Source organism: Rana temporaria, chromosome 4 (genome assembly GCF_905171775.1).
Source record: "Rana temporaria chromosome 4, aRanTem1.1, whole genome shotgun sequence".
In the NCBI taxonomy this organism is placed as follows: domain Eukaryota; kingdom Metazoa; phylum Chordata; class Amphibia; order Anura; family Ranidae; genus Rana; species Rana temporaria.
This window is the reverse complement of record NC_053492.1, coordinates 467902063-467915671: the sequence shown is the minus strand read 5'-3', so window position 1 is coordinate 467915671 and position 13609 is coordinate 467902063. Positions and strand designations below refer to the sequence as shown.

The window sequence follows — 13609 nt, the reverse complement described above, 5'->3', positions numbered from 1 at the left end:
CCTGGGGGTCGGGACCCCCTTGGGGGTCAAATGATGATTTGCCAGGGGTCACCAAATCCTGGGCTTTTCTTGAAGCCTGCACCACTCTCTCAGCCATTTTGCGGTCTCCACTACAGTTCTCAGACCAACAGATGACCTTGATCAAGAGCACCTAAGTTGGCAGATCAGAACTCCCCCAGCATTGCCACTCATCCCATTCCCCCCCCACCAAGGAGTAAGAGAAGAAATAAAAATAGAGAATACATGGAAGAGAGAGGAAAAGAGGGGAAGGAAGAAAAAGGGAGAGAAAGAATTAGAGAAAGAACAAGAAAGACAGCTAGAGAGGGATGGGGGGGGGGACAAGAAATTAGGATAGAGAGATAAAAGGGAAAGAAAAGAGAACAAAGAGAAAGAAGGGTACATCCTAAAATGTACCATATCAGGTTTTAATACTGTACGAGTGGAGGGGACTCAGGGAGTGCTAAATTTCCGTGGGTTAGGGGCACAAATTACTTGTCTTGCCTTGGGTGCTGACAACCCACGCTATGAAAATAATTTCACTGTTAGGGGTCCCCACAACTTAGGAAATTTTATCAAGGGGTCACAGCACTAGAAAGGTTGAGAACCACTGATCTAAGGGGAAAAAGTTTTATGTACGGGTGAACCCCCGCTTTAACCCAATTTAAAGCTGAAATCCAGCCTTACCTTTTAATCCAACACTTGTAGTAAGTCTGCTCTTGTGATTACTCTCCATTTCCTGCAGACTTGTACTGCCACAATTTAAAAGGGATTATAAAAGATTACATTTTTATTTTTCTAAAATAATAAACATGTTATCCACTTCCATACTGGGCCAATCCTCTCCTAACTGTAGATTAAGAATGAGCTCTGGCGTGTTCGCATAGAACACGTGCAGAGCCCGCCAGGAAGTGTGCACGGCAGTGGTTCAGACCAACCCCCTGCTCTCAGTATTTAATTAACAGCAGCAGGAGCCAAGGGTAAAAAAAGAGCAGCACTGCTGCAGACGGGCACAGCACAATTTTGAAAAAAAAAAAAAAATTGTTTTTTATAATTTCTTCCTCAGTTTAGGCCAATATGTATTCTTCTACATATTTTTGTTAAAAAAAAAAAATAAGCGTATATTGATTAGTTTGCGCAAAAGTTATAGCGTCTACAAAATAGGGAATATATTTATGGCATTTTTATTATCATTATAATTTTTTTTTACTATTAACGGCAGCAATCTCATTTTTAGCAGAACTACGACATTGCGTCAGACAGAGCCGACACTTTTGACATCATTGTCATTTATATGGCTATAAAAATGCACTGATTATTGTGTAAATGTCACTGGCAGGGAATATGTCAACACTAGGGGGCAATCAAGGGGTTAAATGTGTTCCCTCATGTGCGTTTCTAACTGTGGGGGCAGTGTACTGACTGGAGGAGACATATCACTGTTCCTAATTACTAGGAACAGATGATCTGTCTCTCCTCCCCTATCAGAACAAGGATTTATGCATTAACATACACCAATCCCCATTCTGGTTCTCTTGCCCGCATTCGCGGGTGGCCGGCGGACATCGCGCCTGCTGGACACGCGCCATAATTCATATTCCCATCGCACACATTCCTGAATGAGCGCTCAAATTTTGGTGCTGCAGCAACAACCAGCTAGATACTGGTTCAAGCCACGCGCAACGGGTCCCCCCCCCTCATGCCTGCTATGGCTCTTAAAGGAGCCGACGTACAGGTACGGCGATTCGCGCAGGGGAGCCAACCTGCCGCCGTAAATCTACGCGAGCCATTCGGGAAGCAGTTAATAATTTGGACTTCACTGTGCAAAGACATCACAGGACCCCACTTCTGTACCTACCGCCGAAACTTGTCCTTAAGTTTCTCCAGTTCCTCCCGGTTGCGGCTTAGCTCCACCTCCAGGTAATGGCGGCCAGCATCCAGTTCATGCTCCATGGCCTCCATCTTCGTTGTAGCATACGCCAAGCGTCGGCGGAGTTCATCATTCTGGAGCTGCAGGAAGCTGTGAGGAGACGGTGGAAATAACAGAGAGATGGTAAGTGATAACAATGCAGTACAAAGCCAAGCCAACAATGTTCATAGACAGCGTCATGTGATAATACTGCAGACACACCAATCAATACTATGATGTGATAATACTGCAGACAACGCTGTATCCTGGCCCAGGCCTAGGGTAGCACCTTGCAGGGGGGCAGCACCAGTGTTGCCAACAGTCCGTATTTTTACGGACAGTTTGTAAAAACTGGCACTTTTTTCCCCCGTTCATACCGTATTTATCGGCGTATACCGCGCACTTTTTTGCCCTGAAAATCAGGGCAAATCGTGGGTGCGCGGTATACGCCGATACACGCGCCGAGTTTGAATACTGCGCCGACATATACCGAGCGCAGTACACTCGTGTATTGTCGGGCAGTCTCGGCTCCTCCCGCGCTGACGTCCTGGACGTACAGGACGTCAGCGCGGGTAGCCGAGCATTGCCGACAATACACGAGTGTACTGCGCTCTGTATATGTCGGCGCAGTATTCAAACTCGGCGCGGGAAACGAGCGGCGAGGACGCCGCAGAAGGACGCCGGACCCTACGAAGAGGACATCCGAAGCCGCAGACGGACGCCGGACCCGACGAAGAGGGCACCCAAAGCCGCAGAAGGACACCGGACCCGACGAAGAGGACACCCGAAGCCGCAGACGGACGCCGGACCCGGCGAGGCCGCCGAGCAAGACACCAAAACTGTAAGTACAAAAAAAAACTTTTTTCCACATCATTCGGGGCAACTTTAGGGGTGCGCGGTATACGCGGGAGCGTGTTATACTGCGATAAATGTCCGTGGTTGCGGGAATGTGCCAGTAAAAATAGCCAAGATCAGTTTGGCTTGGAACTGCGCATGGAGATTGGAGGCAGGGGGTGATTGGAGGCAGGGGGTGATTGGAGGCAGGGGGTGATTGGAGGCAGGGGGTGATTGGAGGCAGGGGGTGATTGGAGGCAGGGGGTGATTGGAGGCAGGGGGTGATTGGAGGCAGGGGGTGATTGGAGGCAGGGGGTGATTGGAGGCAGGGGGTGATGGTGGCTGCGGTGGCACCGCAGAGGGAGATGGAGGCAGGGGGAGATTGGAGGCAGGGGGTGTTAGTGGCAGGGGGTGATTGGAGGCAGGGGGTGATGGTGGCACCGCAGAGGGGGATGGTGGCACGGCAGAGGGTGGGGGATGGAGGCAGGGGTTGTTGGTGGCACCACAGAGGGTGATGGAGGCAGGGGGCCTGGGGGAAATTGGAGGCAGGGGGAGATTGGAGGCAGGGGGTGATGTGACTGAATAATTTGCCCTTATTATATCAAAAATAACTCATGTTTTTTTTACCTTAATATCTACCTTAAATCACATTGCCATTTGCCTAGCGTACTTGTTTGTAGCCTAAATACTGAAATTTGCACCTAAAAATGTAATTTAGTAACTTTTGTGAAAAAAAAAATTTGTGAGCTGGCGCCATCTGGTGGTGAGCCGTTGGTATTACAAGTTATTACCACCAGATGTGTAAGCTGGCGCCATCTGGTGGTGGCCGTTGGTATTACAAGTTAAGCAAGTTAAACAGCAATTCTAATGTACTTTTTCACTATTTTCACTGCCATCTTCTTCCCTCTAATTAGAACCCCCAAACATTATATATATTTTTTATCCCAACACCCTAGAGCAGGGATATGCAATTAGCGGACCTCCAGCTGTTGCAGAACTACAATTCCCATGAGGCATAGCAAGACTCTGACAGCCACAAGCCTGACACCCAGAGGCAGAGGCATGATGGGACTTGTAGTTTTGCAACAGCTGGAGGTCCGCTAATTGCATATCCCTGCCCTAGAGAATAAAATGGCGATCGTTGCAATACTTTCTGTCACGCCGTATTTGCGCAGCGGTCTTACAAGCGCACTTTTTTGGGAAAAAATTACACTTTTTTAAATTAAAAAATAAGACAACAGTAAAGTTATCCCCATTTTTTTTAATATTATGAAAGATAATGTTACGCCGAGTAAATTGATACCCAACATGTCACGCTTCAAAATTACATCCGCTCGTGGAATGGCGACAAACTTTTACCCTTTAAAATCTCCATAGGCGACGTTTAAAAAATTCTACAGGTTGCATGTTTTGAGTTACAGAGGAGGTCTAGGGCTAGAATTATTGCTCTCGCTCTACCAATCACGGCGATACCTTACATGTGTGGTTTGAACACCGTTTACATATGCGGGCGCTGCTCACGTATGTGTTCGCTTCTGCGCGCAAGCTCGTCGGGACGGGGCACGTTTTTTGGCTAACTTTTTTAGCTGGCTCCTAGATTCCAAGCAAATTTGTCAACCCCTGTTATAAGGCGTTCTGGGCTGAGAGGCAAATTAGCTTAGCACCCCCATAAAGCGGCCGCACCGCTTCTGGTACGCAGGCGGCCGGCCCTCCGCGATGGTGGGGGGGCACCGCTTCCGATTTTGACTGTCCTATCATCCTGGACCACAAACCTTCCTCACTGTGTTATAGGTTTCCTGCTGCACCATTGGCATGGTTATATCTTCTTAGTCCCCTCCATAAAATTATCAGAAATTTGTGTTTAAAGTAGAACTATAGGCAACAGTTTTTTTTTTTTTGGATTGAGTAGGTGAGGGTTAGAGCCCCTGTCAGTTTATTTTTTACCATCCCTGTCCCATTGCAGAGATTTCCCTTCACTTCCTGCCCTATAGCCAAACAGGAAGTGAAAGTAAATCTTTGCAAGTTAAAGCGGGGGTTCACCCTAAAAACAAATTTTCCAACATTTCATCCAGCATACTGACATTTACAGGATGCAGGTCTTTTTTTTTTTTCCGCCGTACATACCGTTATATTGTGATTTTCTCCGCGGCTTCCGGGTTCTGATTCCCGCAGGACTGGGCGTTCCTATCCCTGGGTTAGATGATTGACGTCTGATGAAACCAGGGATGGACTGGCCATTGGGACTACAGGGAGTATCCCGGTGGGCCGATTGCTTAGTGGGCCCGGCTTCAGTGACAGCAGACCGGCCGCTCCCCTTCACTCCTCTGTCTCTCCCTTCCTGCAGCGCTCACCTCCTCTCCCTCCCCGCAGTGCTCACCTGAGGGGGAACAGAGAAGCAGGGGGAGGACCAGAGAAGCAGGGGGATGACAGAGGAGCAGGGGGGGACCAGAAGGAGCAGGGGGGGACCAGAAGGAGCAGGGGGGGACCAGAAGGAGCAGGGGGGGACCAGAAGGAGCAGGGGGGGACCAGAAGGAGCAGGGGGGGACCAGAAGGAGCAGGGGGGACCAGAAGGAGCATGGGGGGGGGGGGACAGACAGCTGACTCAACAGCTATGGCCTGGGAGTTTCTCACTTCTGTCTAATCTTGTCCCATAAGGGGGGGGCACCAAACTGATTTGTTGCCCCGGGTGAAATAATGTCTAGCTTCCCCACTGGTACTGCCTATAAGAGTACCAGTACCAGCCGTTCTACTCTAATAAAGTAGAACGGCTAGTGGCTAGTGAAGGGGAAGAGGGGACTTGGGTGGGGCGGGATTTGTCCGGCCGCCATAGGAAACACCAATCAAAGAGGGACAGTCTGGATGAAGTCCAGGGCCAAATTGTTGTCCCAGTCCAGCCCTGGATGAAACAGTTCCCATGTCGCACGAGGCGCGTCACCAGATTTCCGTAAATAGCCGAGCTGCGAGTCGGCGCTATACGGCGCCTGCGCCCGCCGTGTAGAGCTGACTGCGCAGGCGACTCGCAGCTCGGCTATTTACGGAAATCTGGTGACGCGCCTTGTGCGACATGGGAACCGTTTCACCAGACGTCAATCATCTAAGCCAAGGATAGGATCGCCCAGTCCTGCGGGGATCAGAACCCGGAGAGAAAATCACAATATAACGGTATGTACGGCGAAAAAAAAAAAAAAAAAGACCTGCATACTGTAAACGTCGTTAGTATGCTGGATGTAATGTTAGAATTTTTTTTTTTTAGGGCTCTTTCACACGTCCGCTAAGTTTTTTAGATCATTTTTTTTTTCATCAGTTGATCAGTTTTTTCGTAAATTTTCCGTCCGTTTACATCCGTTTCCGATCCGTTTTTCGTCCATTAACGTCCGTTTTTCCATCCGTTTTTTAATTTTTTGGGCTTTTTACATATTTTGATGAAAAACGGATGTTAGCGGATCGGATGGTAAATGGATCCGTTCCGGTTTTTTTGACGGAAGAAAAATAGGGTTTTCTTCCGTAAAAAAAAAACCGGAGCTTAACGGAGACGGATGTTAACGGACGTTAGCGGATGCTCATCCGCTAACGGACGCTAACCCATAGGAAAGCATTGCGGCCCGTTAACGGACGTCCAAAAAACGGACGAACGGAACGGACGTGTGAAAGAGCCCTTAGGGTGAACCCCCGCTTTAAGGGAATTCAATGCCCCCCCCCCAGACCCTAAGAACTAGTGTCCCCACTCAAAAATGTCAGGGTGGGTCTTAAACAGCAGGGGGTGTGGCCTTGACAGAAAGGGGTGGGTCATATTTAAATTAGGGGGTGCACAGGTTTAGTCGGGCCTAGGGCAGCACACAACCTAAATACACTACTGAATGCAGACACAATGGGGGGGGGGATTTACTAAAACTGCAGCAGACAGAATTTGGAGCAGTTGTGCGCACGCCGTCGAGCTCTGCGCATCTCTATGGAGCAGGTCTATGGCGCCGTGCTACATAGACCTCATTTACTAAGCTCTTGAGCAAATACAAGTGCGGTTGTACTCTGCAAGGGCAAAGTGCAGCACCCGTCTATTTAGCTTTAGTAAATCAACCTCATTACCGTTCATTGGAATCCATGATAATGAATGCCGTCTATACAGCAGAATGTGCGGGGGGGGGGGGGGGGGGGGTGGGGACAATGACAGAGTCTCATATGGCGGTAACTGGAGAGCGAGGGTAACTTTACACCGAGACCGTGTTCGTGTTCCACACTAAATCATTCATGTGCGGCTGTCCAGGACACGCTTTGCTGGGTACACAGATCAGGAGTTATGGCTTCTCTAGCTGTACACTTGTACAAGGATAGCGACTCAAGGTATTGAAGCCACAGGACCAGCATAACGGCCAGCTAGCATTTTCTCAAAGCACTAGCCAGGCCTCATCAGATTTCATTAACCACTTAACGACCACCGCACGACGATATACGTCGGCAGAATGGCACGGCTGGGCAGATCGACGTACCGGCACGACGTTTACATCTACCCAGCCATGGGGCGCGCGCTCGCGACCCGGTCCGAAGCTCAGGGACTGCGAGACCCGCGGACCCGACCGCCGCTGGGGTCCCGCGATCGGTCCCCAGAACTGAAGAACGGGGAGAGCCGCGTGTAAACACGGCTTCACTGTGGCGGCTGCATCGATCGTGTCATCCCTTTTATAGGGGGACACAATCGATGACGTCACTCCTACAGCCACACCCCCCTACAGTTGTAAACACACACTAGGTGAGACATAACCCCTTCAGCGCCCCATGTGGTTAACTCCCAAACTGCAACTGTCATTTTCACAATAAACAATGCAATTTAAATGCATTTTTTGCTGTGAAAATGACAATGGTCCCAAAAATGTGTCAAAATTGTCCGAAGTGTCCGCCATAATGTCGCAGTCACGAAAAAAAAAAAAAAAAAAAATCGCTGATCACCGCCATTAGTAGTAAAAAAATAATAATTAATAAAAATGCAATAAAACTATCCCCTATTTTGTAAACGCTATAAATTTTTGCGCAAATCAACTGATAAACGCTTATTGCGATTTTCTTTACCAAAAATTGGTAGAAGAATACGTATCGGCCTAAACTGAGGGAAATTTTTTTTTTTTATATATATGTTTTTGGGGGATATTTATTTTTGTTTATAGCGCAAAAAATAAAAAACGCAGAGGTGATTAAATACCACCAAAAGAATTTGTGGGGAAAAAAGGACGCCAATTTTGTTTGGGAGCCATGTCGCACGAGCGCGCAATTGTCAGTTTAAGCAAAGCAGTGCCGAATCGCAAAAACTGGCCTGGGCATTTAGCTGCCTAAAGGTCCGGGGCTCTGACTCCTACAAGAAAAACAGAAATGGAAGGCGCGCACACCTAGTGCATTACCAGAGATAATTCAACCAGTTCCCTACCGAGCCAAAGTAATATGACGTCGGCAGGAACGGTCTCTCCCTCCGGGTGGACGTCATATGACGTCCTTTGCTTCGCAGCCGTTGGCAGGAACGCTTGCAACCCGGTGTGCGTGCCCTGGCGGCCGCGATGCCTGCCGGGCACCCGCGATTGCCGGCGATCACAGCAGGAGTGTGGATCTGTGTGGGTGAACACACAGATCCAGGTCCTATCAGAGGTAAGGAGACCGATGTGTGTTCCCAGTAAGGATGAGCTCTGCACGTGTTCGCATAGAACACGTGCAGAGCCCGCCAGGAAGTGTGCACGGCGCTGCGCTAATAACAGCCAGGGAGACAGCCGAGCATCGGGACAATGTCTCCCTGGCTGTGATTAGCACAGCGCCGTGCACACTTCCTGGCGGGCTCTGCACGTGTTCTATGCGAACACGCCAGAGCTCATCCTTAGTTCCCAGTACAGAGGAACACAGATCGGTCTCCTCCCCTTGCGAGTCCCCTGGAGCCCCGAATGGTCCGCTGAAAAGCCCAGAGTCTCGGCCATTAAGGATTTTACGAATAGCCCCAAGTCCCGCCGAGCAGGGACCATTTTGTGGCCGAGTACCGCCGAAGGACATAGCAGGTCCCGCCTTCTGGAGCCTGCAGCTCCTATGATGGACGTCCCACTGGTCCAATCCGGGACCGTGGGACATGTGACATCCATCATAGGCGCCGCAAGCTTAGAAGGCGGGAATTACAATGCCGCCCGGCGCGCCATGCGATATCCCTGCTTGGTTCAGAGGCTCTCCACGGTTCCTGAGCCTCCGAGTCCTCTGGCTGACTGCAGTGGCTGCATATCTATTATGTATGACGGGCACACCACGCCACATCCCCGCTTCCTGCTCGGCGGCTCTCCTTCCATGGCTCCAGTCCTAAGCCTCCCTGGCTGCATCGCTATGACGGGCACATTGGGCGTGCCGGCACCGCACACCACGGCTGAGGTAGGTGACGTCAGTGATTGTGTATGTATGTAGGACAGGTCAGGTCAGGCCAGTGTGGTCGGGTCAGTGTGGTCAGGTCATGTCAGTGTGTGTACTGACACACACAAGTAGGTCTGGGTATGTGTCAGGTAGGTCACCCTGTGCCACTCCACGCACTCGTGGAATGGCGACAAACGACGGTACCTAAAAATCTCCATAGGCGACGCTTTAAACTTTTTTTACGGTTACCAGGTTAGAGTTACAGAGGAGGTCTAGTGCTAGAATTATTGCTCTCGCTCTGACAATCGCGGCGATAGATGTGTGATTTGAACACTGTTTCATATGCGGGCGCGACTACCGTATGCGTTTTCTTTGTTGCGCAAGCTCGCGGGGAGTGGGGCGCTTTAAAACATTTTTTTTTTTAAATTTATTTTAATTATTTTTATAATATTAAATTGTGTGTTTTTTTTTTTTTTACATTTTGATCACTTTTATTGCTGTCACAAGCAATGTAAACATCCCTTGTGACAGTAATAGGTGGTGACAGGTACTCTTTATGGAGGGATCGGGGGTCTAAAAGACCCCCAATCCCTCCTTTACACTTCAAAGTATTCAGCTCGCCGAAAACGGTGATTCTGAATACTGTGTACTTTTTTAAATCCGGCGCCATCGGCAGCCTAAAAAACCCGGAAGTGACGTCATGACGCCGCTTCCGTGTTTTCAATGCGGAGACTGAATCAAAGCCGTTTACGGCTTAGTGTCAGTCTCCGCCTGAACACAGAAGGCGCCGGTTGGAGGATCGGGTCTCCCGGTGGGACAGGAGGCCCGGTCAGAGCGGCGGGAGGGGGGGGGGGATGTCCCCTCCCGCTCCTCCAGCATAACAACCGAGCAGCTTTTTGACACTTTCGCCTAGCAGTAAAAAAAAGTTGCTGGTTTGAATCCCAACCACGACACTACCTGCCTGGAGTTTGCATGTTCCTCCTGTGCTTGCATGAGTTTCCTCCGGGTGCTCCGGTTTCCTCCCACACTCCAAAGACATGCTGGTAGGTTAATTGGATCCTTTTTCTAAATTGCCCCCTTTTGTATGTATGCGAGTTAGGGACCTTAGAATGTAAGCTCCTTGAGGGTAGGGACTGATGTGAATGTACAATGTATATGTAAAGCGCTGCGTAAAATTGATGGCGCTTTATAAGTACCTGAAATCAGGGCCGTTTGAAGAAATTTGGGGGCCCCAAGCAAGAAGCAGGGGAGGGGGTGTTGCTGAGTTTCAAGTTGTGAAGCGGGGGGTGGGGGATAAGTTGACAAGTGTAAAAAATTATTCTGCTATAAACCAGTTAAGCGGGGGGGGGGGGGGGGCTGCTGCCGAACGTCGGCTAGTACTTCTTCTGACTGCCTCCCCCCCATGTTCTTTTTAACCCCCCCTCCCCTCCCTACCGCTGCATACAGCTGCTGCCCCCCTCCCTACCGCATACAGCTGCTGCTGCCGAACGTCAGCTAGTACTTCTTCTGACTGGCTCCCCCCCATGTTCTTTTTACCCCCCCCTTACCGCATACCGCGCTGCAGAAGATTCAGTTTGCTGTTCCCGGCTGGACTGAAAGGAAATGAGCACTGAGTGTGTGCACTTCCTGTCATTCCGGCCGGGAACAGGAACCTGAATCTCCGGTACCCAGCCGGACTGCAGGAAAAATTAGGAAAGGAGCTCGGCCACGCTACAGGCTGCAGCATTTATAGGAAGCGGCGGCGCTCTGCTGGGGCCCAAGGCCAGCTCGGGGCCCCAAGCAGTTGCTTGTTTCGCCTGTCCTGTTCCAACGGGCCTGCCTGAAATAAATAAATAAATAATAAATCACAAGATAACACCACCCTGAGAATCATTCCCTCAATCTGGACTACATCCAGCAATGCAGCAGGGTCACCTGAATATTGGTTGCTCTGGGTTTGCTTGACTGAATGAGGTCACAGTGTGCATTCTGCAGACAGGGGTCATCACAGCGATGTTGCCTCATCTAATCCCTCCAACAGAGTGACCAGCTTCATCATTGATTGCTCCCCCCCCCCCCCCCCGGAGTACCTTACTATGGAGACCAGTTACCCCCCTCTTGTTTCTGTCTATGGAGTCCCCCCCTCCCCTCCTCCTGTGGCCTAGATTCATTCTCTGCAGATTGCATTGGGAGTCATGTGACCCCCTCCATTCAGAATATAGACGAGGGACGAGATGACACTTCATTGTGAATAGCGGGACGTAATATGGCTTCGGGTGGGGGTAGTGACAGCACTGGGATTCCTCCTGATGAGAGCAGACGCCACCACAGGGGCCATTTACAATACATATCACCATTTCTAAGTCTGCTGCTGCAATAACTGTGTAAAGACTTGAAATACGCCAAATACATGCTGGTAGGTTATTGGCTCCTGTCTAAATTGGGTCCTCGTATGTACGAATGTGAGTTAGGGACCTTAGATTGTAAGCTCCTTGAGGGCAGGGAGTGATGTGAATGTATTATATGGCCCGGATTCAGAGACGAGTTACGACAGCGTATCTACGGATACGCCGTCGTAACTCTGAGTGTGCGGGGTCGTATCTCTGCGCCTGATTCGTAGAATCAGTTACGCATAGATTTCCCTAAGATCCGACCGGCGTAAGTCTCTTACACCGTCGTATCTTAGGCTGCATATTTACGCTGGCCGCTAGGTGGCGCTTCCGTAGATTTACGCGAGGAATATGCAAATTAGGTAGATACGCCGATTCAGAAACGTACGTCCGCCGGCGCATTTTTTTTACGTCGTTTGCGTAGGGCTTTTTCTGGCGTAAAGTTACCCCTCATAAAGCAGGGGTAAGTCATGTTAGGTATGGACGTCGGAAACACTCGAACAGCGCCGTATTTTACGTCGTTTACGCAAGTCGTTTGCGAATAGGGCTGTACGTAAGTTACGTTCACGTCGAAAGCATTGACAGTTTGCGGCGTAATTTGGAGCATGCGCACTTGGAAACGTTCACGGACGGCGCATGCGCCGTTCCTAAAAAACGTCAAATACGTGGGGTCACAATTAAATTTAAATAAAACACGCCCACATCATCCACATTTGAATTAGGCGGGCTTACGCCAACACATTTACATTACGCCGCCGTAACTTAGGGCGCAAGTTCTTTCTGAACACAGAACTTGCGCCCTAAGTTACGGCGGCGTAATGTATCTGAGATACGTTACGCCCGCCGATAGATACACAATTGTATCTAAATCCGGGCCTATATGTGTAAAGCGTGGAGTAAAACGGACATTGCTACTTATGTATATGTATGTATGTATATATATGTATGTATATATAAATATATATTATATATATATATATATATATCCCTTCCACCCCAAGCGAACGCATATATGCTTCCTCGGCTTTCGGGGGTTATACCGGGATGATGCCTGCAGCTGCCGTTGTTTAGAGTGGGCGATCGGCTACCCAGACATAACAACCGATGCGGCTAAAAGCCGCTCGGTTGTTATGCCGAAGGAGTGGGAGGGGACACCCCCCCCCCCTCCCGCCGCTCTGACCGGGCCTCCCGTTCCACCGGGAGACCCGATCCTCCAACCGGCGCGTTCTGTGTCCAGGCGGAGACTGACACTAAGCCGTAAACGGCTTTGATTCAGTCTCCGCATTGAAAACACGGAAGCGACGTCATGACGTCACTTCCGGGTTTCTCGGCTGCCAATGGCGCCGGATTTAAAAAAGTACACAGTATTCAGAATCGCTGTTTTCGGCAATCTGAATACTTTGAAGTGTAAAGGAGGGATCGGGGGTCTTTTAGACCCCCGATCCCTCCATAAAGAGTACCTGTCACCACCTATTACTGTCACAAGGGATGTTTACATTCCTTGTGACAGCAATAAAAGTGATCAAAATGTAAAAAAAAAAAAAAAAAAAACACACGATTTAATATAAAAAATAAAAATAAAAAAAAAATAAAAAAAAATAAAAAATGTTTTAAAGCGCCCCCCTCCCCGCGAGCTTGCGCAACAAAGAAAACGCATACGGAAGTCGCACCCGCATATGAAAACGGTGTTCAAATCACACATGTGAGGTATCGCCGCGATCGTCAGAGCGAGAGCAATAATTCTAGCACTAGACCTCCTCTGTAACTCTAACCTGGTAACCGTAAAAAAAAAAGTTTAAAGCGTCGCCTATGGAGATTTTTAGGTACCGTAGTTTGTCGCCATTCCACGAGTGTGTGCAATTATAAAGCATGACATGCTTGGTATCTATTTACTCGGCGTAACATTATCTTTCACATTATGCAAAAAAATTGGGCTAACTTTACTTTTTCAATTTTTTTTTAAATCATGAAAGTAAATTTTTGCCAAAATGTTGCGTTTAAAACACTGCCGCACAAATACCGTGTGACATAAAATATTGCAACAAGCGCCATTTTATTCTCTAGATTCTCTGCTAAAAATATATATATATATATATATATATATATATATATATATATATATATACATATATATACA

At 48.9% G+C, this 13609-nt stretch overlaps 1 protein-coding gene across 2 annotated transcripts in view; it reads right to left on the bottom strand.

Annotated features, from left to right (window-relative positions):
• Positions 1-13609, bottom strand: part of TJAP1 (tight junction associated protein 1) — a 60760-nt gene that overhangs the window by 16265 nt on the left and 30886 nt on the right. For both annotated transcript variants that reach the window (XM_040351745.1, XM_040351744.1), the window contains one exon: positions 1856-2017. In XM_040351745.1, coding sequence (XP_040207679.1) covers positions 1856-1959 — 104 coding nt within the window. In that variant the 5' untranslated portion in view covers positions 1960-2017. The remainder of the gene's footprint in view (positions 1-1855; positions 2018-13609) is intronic.